Genomic DNA, 18421 nt, shown 5'->3' with positions numbered 1-18421 from the left:
TGGCTCATTGGAGTTATTCACTACTATAAAATTGTGTAGAAGACACAGAGAAGCTCAAAACACACACACTTTACATTCAAATTGTGGAGGGAACGATCATGAAGGCACTGGTTTTTATTACCAAATTCTGTGCTATTAAGAGATTTCTACGTGGTTAAATTAATTTCGATTACAATAATATGAAGATGTTCTCACCAGATTATAATGGTCAACTGATAAATATGCAAAAATACAATAACGTTGTGACTGACGCCATCCGTACAGTACAAACTGGAGGAAAAAAAATTGTGCCATAGAGGAAAACTAAATCAAGATATATAGTGACATAGATATATTTTGATCTAACCTGCCTTTCTGCCCAGCCTCTGTCCATTTAATGCATTTTTTTTTTTTTGACTTTCCCACCTGTTGGTTTGCATGAAATGTGACATACAGTCCAGTGTATTTATGTTTGTTTGGTCAAAAAAAAATGTTTTGTGGAGTTTGGCATTTCCTGGTCAGCGCGGGGAGATCCTTCTGGAAAAAGACCGGAAAGTTCTCTTACAACAGCAAGCACCCGTTCCTCTTCTTCCTCTTGCGGACTTGCAGCGCCGCCCTGGTGGCCATTTCGAATACTTCCCTCACGCCCTCCTTAGTCTTGGCTGAGCATTCCAGGTATCCAAAGGCGCTAATACGGTTGGCCATGTCTCTGCCCTCCTCAGGTTTAACCGGCTCCTACGAAACAGATGAGTTGGAACTGAATCATCACATTCAATAAGATTTAGAACCATAATACTGTGTGAACTGTGCGCAGCACTGTCTGCAGCTAAAGCCTGACTTATGACATGCAATGTCAATTCCGCTCGCTAAATGAATAGATTTAACGGAGGCCATCTGCCCAGATAACCGAACACTATTGCTGACACATCATTTAAGGGGCGAGGCATGATAGCATCAGTCATTGGTTATTAGAGGTCGGACTGATCGCTCGAGTACGAGAGGTTTGACAAATGATAATGATCAGGCCTTCTGGAGTGACAGTAATGCTGGCTGCTAAGAGCTTTTTAATGGGACTCCCCATCGTGGTGATGCGGCAGGCCCCGGGAACACACCTGCTTCATCTTAGTCAGCTCTCTCCGTGTGTGCTCATCATTCCGCAGATCCTTCTTATTGCCCACGAGGATTATGGGAACGTTGGGGCAGAAGTGCTTCACCTCTGGCGTCCACTTTTCTGGGATATTCTCTATGAGATCACACACATTCAAGATTGATATATCATTTTAACACAAATTTGAATTTTACAGTATAATCACGCACATAAATAATTAAAGCTGCAGTCCGTAACTTTTTTGTTTGAAACATTTATAAAATGTATATAATAAGCAATTACACCATGAATCCATTTTCCTAACCATGTTTTTGTCTTATCCTGAATCGCTACGGTCCACCTAAAATAAGTGTTTATATTGGGACTATTTTAGACTGGTACGGGTCGTCCCGCAGTGGAGTAGCCCAGTACCTGTAGATCCGGCTACAATGTTCTTCCGCACAACACATGCAGTTCTGTTTATTGACCACTAGAGCGCCAAAAGCTTTGGACTGCAGCTTTAATAAAATAAAATAGAAATATGCAATTATAAAATATAAAAAAAGAGTTTACAAACTTTCAAATATACATTATAAATGAAATATATATATATATATATATATATATATATACACACACACAATATATACACACACACACACACACATATATGTATGTGAATTTTCCCCCCTAAACTATCAAATATACATGAATAAAATAATATATAAATATATAAAATACATACACACATGTAGGTACGCATGTATACGGATTTTTTTTTCATGTATATTTGATTTTTTTTATTATACTGTACAAATTACAGTATCCATAGTTTGAATAAGTCTGGAAATACTATATTTATTAAACAAAGTAATACATAATATAATAAATATAATATTATAAGTGGTCGACAGGCAGATATATCGGTGGATATTTGGCATTTTTTAAACATCATCATCGGCAGATAAGTTTTTCTGTTTGGCCGACCTGTTGAAGCGGGACTTTTATTTTGATGGCGCTGCCTGAGCACATGGTGCTCCCATTTTCCATATTCATTATTCACGGTCTTTGTTTAACAGTTTTGTATAATACGTTAGATCAGGCCCGGAGTGGGTAATCGGGAGAATCGGGAGAATTCCCGGTGGGCCGCTTCACTTTTGGGCCGGTCGAGGAATTTTTTTTTTCTTTTACATTTCAATGTCACGTTAGTTACATTAGGCTACACACATTCCGCATTCTGACAGCGCAGAGCGCAGCCTCTGCATGGGTTGTACCATGTGAGGGAGTTCTCCCCTCCCCTCCTATAGAGTTGGTTGGGTCCATAGCCCGTCTTTCCCAAAACGTTTTCTCAGGTGGGCCACCGCGGTACCGCCGGCGCCTACCGATAGCTGGGCCGGCCCTACCGTAACGGTACGCGTCAGGGAGGATGGATGGGAGGAAGAGGCCAGGAGGTATGGAAGCTTTGTTTTCGCCACAGAATAAAACATTTTAAAAGATAATTGTGACTTTTTATCTCACAATTGCGAGTTTACATCTCGCAATTCTGACTCTATTTCTCAGAATTGCGTGATATAAAGTCAGAATTGCGAGATATAAAGTCAGAATTGCGTGAAATAAAGTTGCAATTGCGTGTTATAAAGTCAGAATTGCGAGTTTTAGAGTCAGAATTGCGTGATATAAAGTCGCAATTGTGTGTTATAAAGTCAAAATTGTGTGAAATAAAGTCGCAATTGCTTAAAGTCAGAACTGCAAGATAAAGAGTCAGAATTGTGTGATATAAAGTCGCAATTGCGTGTTATAAAGTCAGAATTGCGAAATATAAAGTCAGAATTGTGAAATATAAAGTCAGAATTGTGTGAAATAATCACAATTGCTTAAAGTCTAAGTGAATTATTATTTAACCTTTAGGCTACATTATTTGTTAACCCATGGTATTAATACAAACTACACAATAGTACGAGCTGAATTGTTGCTTCATTTATCCAATTTAGAATTCCTAAATAATTTGGAATTCCACCATGGAAAAAGTGGGCCGGTCTTGGGCCTGAAACTCCCGGGCTGAAAAGTGGCCCCACTCCGGCCCTGCGTTAGATAGAACTGTTAAACAAAGAAAGTAAACTGTATACGAAAAAAAAAATTGTATAGTAACAGACAAACACTACATTACTTTCTCATTTACCGTCAAGCATTCAGCGAATACGCATTTATATCATTAAAACAAATCTTTGTATATCGATTTTCAATCTATGCTGCGCTATATTCAGTTGCCCACTATCATATTCATGTCATTTAATATAATATAATATATAATGAGAAAGTCTTTGTAGGTACTGTAATTTGAAGGGAAAATATGGTGACAGAAAGGTTAAATAATACTTACAAATAGTGTTATAAAACCTTGTTATATGATGTTAATGTGACCCAAAGAAACTGTGAGTGAAATAAGGGATTTGCCCAAACAAATCCAATCCTATTATTGATATTAAAGGGCACCTATTATGCAAAATTCACTTTTACATGGTGTTTGAACATAAATGTGTGTTGGCAGTGTGTGAGCAAAACCACCCTAGAATGATAAAAATCCACCCAGTAGTTTTTTTACAATCTCAATAAATCATAAGCACTGTCTCAGAACGCCCTGTTCTAGATTTCCCTCACTGTGACGTAGAAATGAGCTAAGCCCCACCGACATGATTTGATTGACATCTGGTTTTGGCATAGACCCCGCCCCCAGTGATCTGTACACCATCCTCCATTGTTTCAACGACAGCCGGTAATGTCTCCTAAGAAGTGTAGTTGTTCTGTTGTGGGATGTAAGAATGGACATACTAGTCTTCACTGACATCAGAGCCACTGAAAACACAGCGGATGGATTTTATTTATGAAGAAAAGGCACCACTTAAACTTCCTAAATACGAGAATCATTTTCTGACTGACTGTTTAGTGAACGAGGGTCAAAGTTAATCATCAAGTGTGGATCGTTGCCTACTGTTCGCGATCCAACGTCACCTCCAGAAGAAGTAAGTGTATTTTATGATTTATGAGCAAATAGTCATTTCAATCGATGTCAGCCAGTTCAACAACAAATGCGTCTAAAGCTATTTATTGTCGTCGTCATAGGATGTCTCAACAAACAACGTCAGACAGTTTTATGTCTCAGTAGGCATTATTTTGCAGCATTTACAAATGTAAATAAATTAAGGTCTGCTCTATCTCCATTAGCAGTAGGCCTTATAAACGTCTATCTCCCTCCCCTTAAGAAAAAAAAAAATAAATCGTTTGTACTTAGCAAACGTTATCACAGTAGTGTGTGTGTGTGTGTGTGTGTGTGTGTGTGTGTGTGTGTGTGTGTGTGTGTGTGCAGGTTCAAAAAATTGCGCGAACGTTATCACAGTTTGTGTGTGTGTGTGTGTGTGTGTGTGTGTGTGTGTGTGTGTGTGTGTGTTTGTGTGTGTGTGTGTGTGTGTTGCACATCCATAATGGCAAAGGGGACGCGATTAAAACTTTGTAAGTACATAAATGTATAACCATTCCGAGACGTTTAGTCCATTCTCATTCGTGTTTATTCTGTGCCGGAGTCTCTTCATCATCTGGGTCCAGCAGGGCGGGGATATGCAGCTCATTTACATTTAAAGTGGTAGACGCCAAAACAGCTCTTTTTAAAACAGGCCCCAAAAATGACATTTTCAAATGGTTATAATAAATTAACTGTGGGGTATTTTGTGCTGAAAATTCACAAATGCATTCTGGGGACACCCAAGACCTATATTACATCTTCTAAAAAGGGGCATAATAGGTGCCCTTTAAGTAATTCATGTTTGGTGGTTTCATTCCATTTCACTGCTGGGGGAATTATGTGAGTGATTTATAATCTTGATCTTTTGAACTCTGCAGAATCAAGTGGCTGAATTCTGAATAATCTCAGAACTGTCTGCGATAACTTTTAAACACAAACTTATATAATTTATTCAAGCTTCCCGGAATGTATTATAACAAGGAAAAAAACTGGGATGTTCCTACGGGAAGCTGGTGGAGATAAAGGACAGTGATGTCATGGACACAAGTGTTATCATGATGCGCCTCGACTCTTAGACAAAACACAGGAACTTCCTGCTTAATTTGATGACTTAGTGAATTGTATTTCCAGTAAGAACGGCCTTGACACAAACAAGGATGACTCACAATTAAAATATAAAGCAGATTTTGGGCTCTTTAAAAAAAAATGTTTACCTAAACTGTCGGGACTGTCTATGGAGAAACACATGAGGATGACATCTGTGTCTGGGTAAGACAGAGGTCTCAGGCGATCATAGTCTTCCTGTCCTGCTGTGTCCCACAAAGCCAGCTCCACCTGTGGATCAAAATTGGACAGGATGAGTCAGACCTCAGTTGAAACAGCTAGTCAAAGGCCTTAATGATCTCTACAGCACACTGGACTTCACATCTTGGGTTATTTACAACCAAATAAGTTGGACAAAAGCAGAAGGGCACTTAAAGGAGTAGTTCACTTTAAAATGAAAATTACCCCATTATTTACTCACCCTCAAGCCATCCTAGGTGTATATGACTTTCTTCTTTCAGACGAATACAATCAGAGTTATATTAATAAACACCCAGGCGCTCCCGAGCTTTATTATGGCAGTGGATTGCAACTATTTTCATTTTAAAGTTCACAGCTCCTTTAATACACACTTTAAGACCATGCAACCCTAGTCTCTCTTAGGAGTGTACAACCCACTATACAATAAGTGAGGCAAAAAAAAAAAAGAAAGAAAAAAAGAGCATTACACATTCCTAAAAGTAACAGTTCAGGCTTAAGACAGCTTACGTGTGTAGCTCCCTCCTTCACACAAGCCCTTTCTATTTAGACCAGATATATTCAGGTTATTATGATGCAATGTCTCTCTACACTAATGCAGATGCACCAATATAGAATTTTTTGGGCTTATAATTTACTTTTTCATAATTTATTTATTTATTTGCACCTTTTTAGATGATTTGAAAACCATGTGTACCATTAAATTGTTTGATAAGTTTATTAAGTTGATAAGTTTAAGCTCTTCCAAGCCTTTATAATGGTAGTGAATGGGGGGGTTGAGATTTTGAAGCCCAAAAAAATGCATCTATTCATCATAAAAAATAATCCATACGGCTCCAGGGGGTTAATAAAGGCCTCCCATAAAGGCTTAGAAGAGTTATGACATTTTAAATACATCTCCGATTGTGTTCGTCTGAAAGAAGATAGTCATAGACACCAAGGATGGCTTGAGGGTGAGTAAATCATGGGATAATTATTGGGTGAACTATCCCTTTAAGCAAACTAAATTTAAATGTTAAAAAAAAAATATTTGAAATATTTAAATTTCAAATATTATTTATTTATTAAGACAACAGCATAACAAAAAACAAAAACAAAAAAAAACAACCAAAACATGGTCACCAACAGTCATTTTCAAGTCATTGTATGTATAAAATGCATTTGATGTTTTATGAATAAATTAATAGTGAAAAAAAAATGAATGTCTGGATGAATGTGATGGTCTAAGTGGGTTAAAACCGCCTTTCTACACTGAAAAAATTCATTCAGAAATTGCTAATAAATATAACACAGCAATTACAATGATTTTACAACACTAAAAAATCTATAAAAAAAAGTATTTTCTTGTAAAACATACTATATTTTATTTACAACTGTGAAAAATCATTTTGAGAGTTTACTTTCTACTTCAGAGAAATGAAATGTCAGAGAAATGCTGATTATTTTGCAAAACTATTCTCAGATTCAGCCAACACTGATATGTTGTCAGATATATTGAAGATCCCTACTGCAAAAACAAATGAACTTTAAGGTATCAGTCCTTCACATATGTCACTCTTCCCTCACATAATCTGTACAGGGCAACAACAAGCCTTGGCTTATCCAATCACAAGCCTAGTTAAACGGGAGATTAGAGGGAATCAAACTACATCCCTTCTGCTCTGCTGTAGGACTGAAGCTTAGTTTCATACCGCCGCTGAGTCATACACCGAGCCTGATGCCACATCATTACACAACCTTTCCTCAATTCACTGAGAGAGGAGACTATTTGTCCCTCCGTTGTGCACTGATCTGAAGCTCTACATCAAAATAATCTGTTCAGCGCAGAGTAAAGAAGCCCATAATGCTTTGAATGGCTCATCGTTTTTCAAAGAACATGCATTGGTGACATCAGCCAAAAATGAATGCCATATCGGTTGCGGGTCTCAGAGAAAGATTATGAAGATAAATGTATTTTTCCTCTTTGGAGAAACATGCACTGCTGAATCAGGAACGTGTATTAAGAAAGTAAATGGAGCCAATTTTTATGTTGACTTTAAAATATATGTTTATCCACCGGCGCGAATAAAGTAGAGAATGTTCCCAAAGGCCGGAAAGATTTATTCTCGTTCGCCACTGGGAAGCTTCTATATTTTGAGAAACCTAGCAGCGTAACACTGCTGAGAGAGCGAGGGGTTTTAGAAGAGATGCCATCCTGCTCCTTGACTTCAACATTTCCTGTGCTGGAGACACAGAATGAGCCCACCTTCCTCAAAAAAACCCCTCTTCCATCACAGGAAATGAAGTGGTCGGTTTAATCATGCTATATAGGGTTGGCGAGTCACAGCAACAGGGGCGGGGATATCTTGAGTCCAGTCAGGAAACCAGAGAGAACAGCCATTTCCTGTTTTGCCAAGTCCCCTTTAGATTTCGTAGTGGTCAGGGCTGCAAAAGACCCCTTCACGTCACCCATTCCAATGCACTGTTATTTATATACTATTATAGTGTTTATTCATATTTTGAATTGGCTTATTTTTATATTTTTAGTTAAAATTTTAGTTTAAGTTTTAGTCATTTTTTATTCTTTGTTTTCTTTCTATATAGCTTTAATTTACTTTTATTTTAAGTTAGTTACAAGGCAACATTACTAAGTTTTTAATCTAATATTTATATATTATTTTATTTCAGATTAAATTAAATTGCTGAAAAGGATTTTTCGGTATAGTTTTAGTCCACAATAACAACTGTTCCAAAACAATGGCTATTCAATTAGTAATTTTGTTATGTAATTTCTATTTTGACTGTTTTTTTATTTCAGTTTTGGTCATTTTATTACTCAAACCTATTTTATTTTAGTTAACCATAATTTTTTAAAAGTTTTTCATCTAATATTTATATATTGTTTTATTTCAGCTTTATTTCAATTCCCGAAAATTATTTTTAATAGTTTTAGTTCCAAAAATTGCCTATTATTTTACACTTACTGGTGCAATTGTTTGGATAAATAGGCTATAGAGGATATACTGACATATTAGACTAAAATAACAACAAGTGTTCACAGATTCTAAGCTGGTTTCAGGATGAATATGACGGTAAAACTGACTAATGAAAACAAAACTAATGACACGTTCTGGGTTACTTATAGATCTCAGCTTGGGTTTCACAATTAGCAATTTCCAAAACTACCCCAAACCTCAAGGTATGAAAATATTATTAAGATGTGTTGTATAAAAACAGGCTTTGGGGGGTTTGGAGGCGCCCAAGAATCAATACCAACCTGTTTGCTGTCAACTTCGATATCTGCAATGTAGTTCTCGAACACAGTGGGCACGTAGACTTCTGGAAACTGATCTTTGCTGAACACTATGAGTAGACAGGTCTTCCCACATGCTCCATCTCCCACGATCACCAGCTTTTTCCTGATAGCAGCCATACCTGGAGAGGAAATACGAGATTTGCTTCAACCACAATCGGCTCCATGTCATAAAAATACTCTTTCATTTTGATCTTTTGAAATAAGAGCTGATTGCACTATAGAAACGTACAATAATTTTGGCTCCAGTTAGAGCTGCACGATTCTGGATAAATTGAGAATCACGATCTCAAACAGAGATCGCAAATCTGATCAGACAACTAAACAAAATAACATGTAATTAAATTTACTAGAGGTTTAGGTTTAAAATGTTTAATTAATCTGAATGAATCATTTAAAACAAAAAACGTTTTGAATGAACGATTCAATGACTCACTCATAAAGACTTCACTTGTTTCATTAGTACTGTATGAATCAGTGTTTTTGAACGAATCTCTTGAGTGAATGATTCAATGACGATACATTTTTTTGTGATTGCTTCTGTAGACATCAGTGTTTATCTGAACTAAAAACTTTTAAAATGAATATTTGTAACACAGAAATAATGATAGGCCTACTGTGTGGTTGAAAAAATGGTTTGTGAAGCCATTTCATATGACAACTGCGGCAACGCAAACGCATATCTGAATGTTCCGGTGTGATTTTGTCAAAGGTTTAATAGACAAGCGAATAGTGAGATTGTGTGGGTGTTTGAATCAAGATCGCAATATTTTAACTATTAATCATACAGCTCTAGCTCCAGTCCAAAAAGTCTGTCTTTGAGTGCAAATTGTTCTCAAAATGGACCACTTTCCGGACACTTTTGTAATGTTTTTGGCATTTTGAAGCGTGATAGACCTGCTATCATTCACTATTATTATTTATTATTGTGGCCAGGAAATTCTTTAAAATTCAACACTAAACAGCTCTTCAATTATTTCCATGCTTGGTCCTCCAGCGTGACACAAAACTACTTGTTTTGCTCTTTTTTAAAGTAAAGCCTATCCCAGTGTTATCTTTATCGCTCAGCCATATGTTGTCCACCATGACAAAACAACAGACCTGAAGGCAAATGGAAGCCGCTGAATCAAGAGCAGAAGCGGAAAACGTGTACGCAAACATGATATGAACATCTGTTTAATGTGAACCTGATGCAAAACTCAGAGGACACAATCCTCATGGGCTACAAAACACATATCACAATCACAACGCACGCAAGGCTTCTGAACACAAATAGACGTCAAGATTATTTCATAGTGACGGCTATGGAAATTGTCAATTCATTTAAACAATCAAATTCTACATCTTTTATTTTAACGACAGACAAAGTTCTAACAGTTTGATTTAAACCTTGTATAATGAGGTTGCATTTTATTTACTCAGCAAACCCAATATTTATTCACATCTGCCTCTTGGCGAGTGTTAATTCTGGACTACACAATTCAAATCAATTTGCATTATAAACTGCAAGATGTCAGTTGTGCGAAAGAGGAAAGCATTTACTCAATTATCTTAGCGAGATCTCTGAGGAGAATGTATTATCGCATTGATCTGTCACACTTTTGATCACCATCAATTTCAACTAACTCGCTTGTTTATTTGGAGCTAGTGATAGTGTGACAATTCTGAGGAAGGCGTTGTGAGCGAGGTTGCGCTTGGGTCTTTGTGTGGGCGATAAAGGAGATTTGTCCCGCATCCATGATGAATATGTGCCAGTAGGGAAGCACAGCTGTGCATATCGTCGTTCCAAGCCTCCCAATACTCATCTATTCTTCCTTAGTATTCAAAGACTACAAACACAGATAAAACACACACTCTTCAACACTGTCTGGGCTTGTTTTAACACGACTACTTATCAGCCGGCCTCCATCAGATTGTGCTTCCTCTGAGCAGAAAGAACTTTATTTTTAGTACGGCCTGGGTTTCTTTCTCTCTCGCATCAAGCTCCATCCACCCACATAAGCAGGGGCTTACTTCCTAGAAACAGAGAGGGAGAAGAGAAAACTAATGGAGAAAAGAAGATGCAGTTTCTGTGACATAATAAATTAGACAAGTTTTGTTGCTCTTATGTGATGCTATACAAAACATTTTAGGAGAATTTAATTGAGGAAAAAAGCAAAAGTTCAGTCTCAATTTTTGTGGAGGGATGCCTCGGAAAATTAATACAAGATGTAACTTAAAGGGATAGTTCACCTAAAAATGAAAATTCTTACTCACCCTCATGTCGTTCCAAACACATAAGACTTTTGTTCATCTTCAGGAAAAAAATTAAGATCTTTTTGATGAAATTTGAGAGCTTTCTGTCCCTCCATTGACAGCTACGCAACTACCACTGTGACGCTTCAAAAGTTCATTAAGAGATAGTAAAACTAATCCATATGAATTGAGCGGTTTAGTCAGTGATCAGCGAGCATAAACAGAAGCTTAACCGAACATGATTGATGCGCGAGAACAAACCTCATTGGTTCTTGCTGAAACTCAAACGTGCTGCATAACACGAGAATGAACCGCATTGGTTCTCACACGTCAAGCAAACATGCTTGAGTTTCCGTTTACAACAACTGATGTGTGAGTTGATGGATGTTTATATGTAAATAAAAGCTTAAATTCAATCTGTTCATCATATAAAGCGATCAAGTCTCTTCAGAAAATTTGGACTAAATCTCTCAATTCATATGGATTAGTTTTACGATTTCTTAATGAACTTTTTGAAGCGTCATAGTGGTAGTTGCGTAACTGTCAATGGAGGGACAGAAAGCTCTCAGATTTCATCAAAAAGATCTTCATTTGTGTTCAGAAGATGAACGAAAGTCTTACGGGTTTGGAATGACATTAGGGTGAGTAATTAATGACAGAATTTTCATTTTTAGGTGAACTAACCCCCTTTAAGGGATACATTTTATTTAAATAATTAATAATGTATATATATATATATATATATATATATATATATATATATATATATATATATATATATATATAATTTCTATATATCATTGTATAAATGTTGCAAGGAAGGAGAGATATTCTTCATTATTGTGACAGCCAAACACCACTATTAATCATATCTTTTTTTTTTTTGACAGTAATTAAAGGTTTCGTTATTTTAAATGTTACACAACACCGTCTAAAAGAAATCCTGGTTGATCGGAGAAATCTATCCGAGATATCAAAAAAGAAACAAAAGCTCAGAGGAAATTCGTTGATGCTCAGGGACACTTTTCTTTGAAAGAAAACAACTGATCAGCATTGTATCTTTTGTGTAGCAGAGTCTGATATGCATGGAATTCCCTGCTGTTTTCCATTTCCCTGTAAATAGACCTTTAACTGAAGTCATGATTCATGTGTTCAAAAACATGTTAAACCCTCAAATGAGTCATCTGAAAAATGCCTGTACAATTATTGACACAAGAGAAGTACACAAATAAAGGAAAGCAGGTAATTCAGGTTACAGAAGCAAACAGACTCACAGTTGTGCGCGAGGTAAAAGAGAGAAACTCAAATCCATGTAAACAGCACCAGCTTAAAATAGTTTCCTGTCACATATCTGGACAGGACACATCCCAAAGTTTTTCAAAACAAACATTGTTTTTATAACATAACTAGTATTAGTTTCTAGTTAAGGGTGGGGGACTGTCCAACTAATCCTAACCCTAATCCCAAACACATTTATTTTGAGGTTCAAACTACATAGTAACTTGCAGTATGATATGTTGCAGTTAAAGGGTTAATTCACCCAAAAATTAAAAAGTTGTCATCGATTACTCTCCCTCGTGTTGTTCGTCTTGTCTTTGAAGCACAAACGAAGATATTTTTAAGGAAATTTGTGTCACTCTATTCTTGGGTTGGGAATCAAAAATGGATTTCAATGCTGGAATCAGATACTTAGGTCAATGTGCACATTTTAATATTCAAGCACAATAAGACACAAAAGAAAACTCAATTTGGTACTGAGCTGTTTTCTTTGGGCACACATCCAAATTGTGCACATAGAGCCGTCTCTAATATAGTGCGCAATACTAAATTAAGCTCTCATACGCGTCTTCTTGCGCTTGAATGCACAAATGCACATAAAATGATGGCAAAATGTCTTTGTGTAAACAGTCGATTTTGTCCTAAGTGAAAGTAAACAGTTGAGAAAGAAAACGCATGTGTAACAGTATGGGATCAAGCGTGACACCTTAAAGGGATACTCCACTTTTTTTGGAAATAGGCTCATTTTACAACTCCCCCAGAGTTAAACAGTTGAGTTTTACCGTTTTTGAATCCATTCAGCCGATCTCCGGTTCTGGCGGTACCACTTTTAGCATAGCTTAGCATAGATCATTGAAGCAGACAGGACCATTAGCATCTCTCTCAAAAAAATGACCAAAGAGTTTCGATATTTTTCCTATTTAAAACTTGACTCTTCTGTAGTTACATCGTGTACTAAAACCGACGGAAAATGAAAAGTTGCGATTTTCTAGGCTGATATGGCTAGGAACTATACTCTCATTCCTGCGTAATAATCAAGAAACTTTACTGCCGTACCATGAGTCCAGCAGGCGTAATGATATGACGCAGCGCCTGAAAATAGTCAACCCTATAGTCTACCGAGCTGGGGACTATTTGGGGACTCCGCCAGACCCAGAGATCGGCTGAATGGATTAAAAAACGGTAAAACTCAACTGTTTAACTCTGGGGGAGTTGTAAAATGAGCCTATTTCCAAAAAAAAGTGGAGTAGCCCTTTAAAGTGACAGCAGTCTAATAACCCTGCTGCCGTCTGTGTCATTAAGAGAACAAATGAAAAAGAAAAAATAAATCTTGACTAAATAACTTTTGTAGCTTTAATAAGGATTAATCTATATTTTATTTAGCCTATACAAAGTAAACTATGCAGTGTTATTTTACATTTGATTACAATTTCTGTACTTGTTCAGTTGTATTTATTTGTGCTATTGCTAATTTGTTTTGATTTTATTACTGTTTATATGTCTTTAATAATGTCTGAAATTTAAATGAATTAGTCCAGTTGTTTTGCCAAAAGACAGAATAATAATGTTTGACTAAATGTTTTTTTACCTTACTGGAATTAATAAGAGGGGAATATTGGTAAGAACGGAAGCTCAATCGTGCTGCATAACACACAAGCATGAACCTCATTGGTTCTTATTCTCATTTTTGGGTGAACTAGCCTAACCCTTTCCTTTAATAGACGGTTTACAAATCTATCCTTTGTTTACAGTCCTGGAGGGCCACTGCCCTCAAGAGTTTAGTTCCAACCCTAATTAAACACACCTGAACAAGGTCTTCAAGTCAAGGTCTTCAGAGTAACTGTGAGAGAGTGAGTTTGATCGTGGTTTGAGCTAAACTCAGCAGGACAGTGGCCCTCCAGGGATGGATTTGAGGAACCCTAGCCTTAAATAAGGTTATAAGGTTACACAACCAGAGCAAAGTTCTCAAATACAAATGCCAACACTTGAAAGGTCTCCAAACAAAGTGTTTGTAGGAGTTTACCGTTCAAAGTCCAAAACTAACGTGTGAATAGAATAAATAACACTGAAGTACTTGACAGTTGGCCAAGAATTATATTAGGAACATTTAATAGTACAGTAAGAATAACAATTTGACTCTTGCTGGTGTAACGTAACAAAAGAGAAATCAACTAAATAATCTCCTAAAAAATTGTTTGCCAAAACTCACACTTAAAATCACCATGACATCAAAACTGACAACTCTTGTTTTTTTTTAATGGAATTTTGCAGTATTTATATAAATGATTTATCCATGCATGTCATTACTTTTTTTATTTTTGTATTCATGTGCCCTCATAATCTTTAATCAAAGTAACTTCCCCTCCCTCTTGCAGCGACTTCTCTTCTCTGATGATGTTTACCGGCATGAGGGTGGGACAACCTGTCACTCACATGAGATTGACCAATGGCAAACCACAACCATCCAATCAATTCCCAATAGACAAAATCAAGTGCCGTCCTACATTTTTTTTTTTTTTTGATCGAGAAGCTGTTTGACTCAGATATACATCACAATACGGAAGAAAAGACCATTGCAACTTCCGTTTCAAGCTAACTTTAACTTGATTTTAACATCAAACTTTGCATGCATACCAAGTAAAAAAAATCTTAAACTCAAAAATACGCATCACATTAAGTTTATTAGTTTATGTTAAACTGTAATCCAACTGGATAGAAAATTTTGTATGCAATTCAAATATATAAATCTTTTTTTGAGAATGAAGCCACCCGAAGAAAATGAAATCACCTTTGTTTGTGACGAGGGACAGAAACTGACTCATTTCATATGACGCTGCAAGTGATGCAATGACCTCATGACCACCTCATCAATGCAGAAGATAATAAACTGAAGAGATCTGGTTTAAGTAAACAGTGATAACATCTTTGTCCTGGTTTGACTTCCTCTTGTCCATCAGAGTGTGTAGAAGAACCTCTCTCTGTATTCACAGTCCAAGTTTTCAAATGTAAAGCTTTTATATTTTTAATCATTTTGGGACTGCTTCAGTCTCAGAACACTACTCTGTAATTTGTTCTAAGTAGTGTCTGTCTTATCTTTAAAAGTTTTGACATTTACATTCATGTGATTCAAAAAAAAAAAAAAAAATAATAATGGTGTATGAGCCTTAGATGCTGTAGAACTTAAATGCATTTCTGCTGCAGGAAAATATTTGAAAAGTGTGGCAAAGTTCACCAGATGGCAGGTTGACAAAGGCAGCCAGGGGCTTAATGCAACAGGAAGCACACTGGAGCAGTTTGTAATGCTGAGCTGGTCTGAAACCAGTCAATTTTCATTTTCAGCAAACCTAATCCATATTAGCTCATTTATCTTAGTCTGGGGTCAGACTCCAAGTGAAGTTAATGCACCAAACTATTACACGAGAAGAGTTGTTCAAGATTTGGATTGATTTTGCAGAAAACAGCAACAAGTTTTACCATTATTGCATATATTTGATGCATTATAAGTCTTAAATCATTCAGTCTTCAATAGTTCAGCAGCATGATATAACTACTTCCTCTCTCTTCAAATGCGAAATGAATTTAATAATCAGAAAAGCAATAAACAGACAGAAGGTGGAAACAGTTAATAAGCTTTGGATTTAGGCGGCGCTCAGTTCTTGTCATTTCCCGAGAGGCCTGGTTAATAGCCTTTTAATTCCACTTGTGGCAGACATTATGTCTAACATATGCGTCAATTGGCCTCCACATGTCTAAAAGTATTTTGAACAGCATTTTTCTAAAGAACCTGTTCAGTTCAATTTGTAATCTGGGTTCGGTTGAATTTGTTTAGGTTGTTAGAATGGCATTTTTCAGTTTAGTTCTAAATTAAGGTCTGGCGTTGACATTATTAGACGTTGAGGACTTCCAACAACCTTAAATACACAAAGTCAAAACCTAAACATCAGTTTTATAAACATTGCATTTTTTTTTTTTAACAAGTTAAATAAGGACTACTACAACTAACAAGGATGTGGGTTTACATGCTTGACAAGGACAACCATTAGCAACCTATTAGCAACTTACGTTGAAAAAAAATAAAGTTATGTATAACAAAACCTGTGCAAAATACACTTCTTATGTTTTAGAATCAACTTTGAACCAAATTTTGAAACATTAGTTCATGCCCGTGCTATTTTGTTTACCCTTAAATATCATGGTAACACTTTACAATAAGGTTTCATTAGTTAATTACTTTTCATGAACTAAGAATTAGCAATACATCTACAGCATTTATTAATCTTAATGTTAATTTCAACATTTACTAATACATTATTAAAATCAAATGTATTTGTTAACATTAGTTAATGCACAGTGAACTAAAATTAACTATCAATGAACAGCTGTATACAAAATGTATTGCTCATTTTTATTTCATGTTAGTTAATACTTTAACTAATGTTAATAAATGAGTCCTTATTGTAAAGTGTTACCAATATCATATTACTGATAAAGTGAGATTACAACACTCTTTCCAATCAAAGAATATCCATTTGATGACTAGATGATTATTAAAAGGTCGGGGGGAAAAAAACCTGAGCATAGACTATACAAATTTCCAAATCCTTTTACAACTTCACTAAATTCCATGAGAAATTTCCCAGGCCCCAAAAGAGAAAAAAAAACACACACTTTTGACATTCCCTGACATTTCTAGGAATTCCACTTTCCAGAACCATGGGAACATGCTGACACAAACAACAGTTTTCCCTCATATCATACATAATACGGAAATCTGGGTATATGAACTATGAAATATATCTCAAAGGCTATCAGAACTCAAGGCTAGGAGTGTAAAATGGCCTACAACACCTCAAGGATTAAAGATCAGGCCTGTCTTAAGTCTTATCCAAGCATTTGGTTGCCACAGAACACAGCCTTTGGCCTAAGGCACATTTGAAGACGGCAGTGCTAGAATAGATAAGCAGACATGGCATCTTGACAGACTCTCTTCGGTGGAACAACAGGTTAGTTAGTCGCTCGGCTGGGTTTAAGGGAAAAGTTTTCAACTCAACTGAAGCGCTGTCGACTGCAACGCCCTTGTATGACTGAAGGAAACTGATTTCCGCACGACTCGAAACGCGAGCAATTAATTAGTTCGCAAGAATATATCCAAAACTCACGCGGAGCTTTATGATTCGCAAATGTGTAATTTTTAATACACTCTATAGAACTCTAAAATGTGGATTCTCACTGTTTAGTATGGGTCAGTCATACTATCTAATCTTTAAACTATAAATTTGACATAATTCCCACGTAACCGTGAGCGATTAAAAACATAAACGAGCTTGTATGAGAACTATCGCAGCTCGCAGTTCACGAGCCACCACCTACTTTTCCCACACCGCCTCGGCAAACTTGTTTTCTACCAAAATTCCTAAAGTCCGACATGTCAAGTAAAGATGTCATGCACACAAAATGAAAACATAAATACCTTATATCCTCGCGGGGGTTATATTCCCTGTCGATAGAGTGTCCGAGTTTTAGGCGCAATGTGGAGAAATTTCACGTTGTTATTGCTGAGAGACGAAGCTCGACTCACAGAAGACCCGCCCGCAATAATGTGAATCAGTGTCGACTGTCGAGCGCTGCGCTGCTGGATGTTGACTCTGGTGAAGGAGGCGGTTCGGCTCTGAGGACTGAGGAGGATCACTGCGGTCCCTCCCTCCGACACCGAGAATAATGACATCATTCTTCTGAAGCTGTGGACTGGAGAGAAGCTGCCCGGTGTCGTTCACCACACAGACCGCTAAATCAAGCAAGCTGTCTGTGTTGCCTGGTTCCTGTGCTATGATCAGCATATTTTGCAAGTGAGCACAATAAAACCTCACTGACATGCACTGGGACAAGAACCGTATAATTAGGATGTAATCGAAATGGGGAACTGCCTTGTTCTTTCCAGAACAAAAAATATTTTTCATGAAAGCAAAGGGAAGTTGTCACATGAGTTTTAAATGTGATCAATATTTCATAATTGTTTCACTGTTTAAATTGGGCTGAAAAGTCTATAATAGACTGTTCCATTGTGACATAATTATTCTATTGTGACATATATTATAAAATAATATGTTATCTAAAATATCGAAAAGTATAACCATAAACATACCTCATTAATGTTACAAAAGATTCCTATTTCAAATAAATGCTGTTCTTTTCAACTTAAAAAAAAATATTAAGCGCAGCACAGCTTTTTTCA

The 18421-nt window shown here is 36.6% G+C and overlaps 1 protein-coding gene across 1 annotated transcript; it reads right to left on the bottom strand.

Annotated features, from left to right (window-relative positions):
* Window positions 1-99: 99 nt before the first annotated feature.
* Window positions 100-18017, bottom strand: rhoca (ras homolog family member Ca). Its single transcript, XM_081380265.1, has 5 exons — window positions 17660-18017; window positions 8641-8798; window positions 5297-5417; window positions 1092-1222; window positions 100-714 (listed from the first exon to the last, which is right to left on the bottom strand). The coding sequence occupies exons 2-5, from the start codon at window positions 8794-8796 to the stop codon at window positions 541-543; spliced, it is 582 nt and encodes a 193-aa protein (XP_081236391.1). The 5' UTR covers window positions 8797-8798; window positions 17660-18017; the 3' UTR covers window positions 100-540.
* Between the last annotated feature and the right edge of the window lie 404 nt (window positions 18018-18421).

Source organism: Scardinius erythrophthalmus (assembly GCF_964197995.2).
Source record: "Scardinius erythrophthalmus genome assembly, chromosome: 12".
NCBI lineage: Eukaryota > Metazoa > Chordata > Actinopteri > Cypriniformes > Leuciscidae > Scardinius > Scardinius erythrophthalmus.
This window is presented reverse-complemented; position numbering and strand designations above follow the sequence as displayed.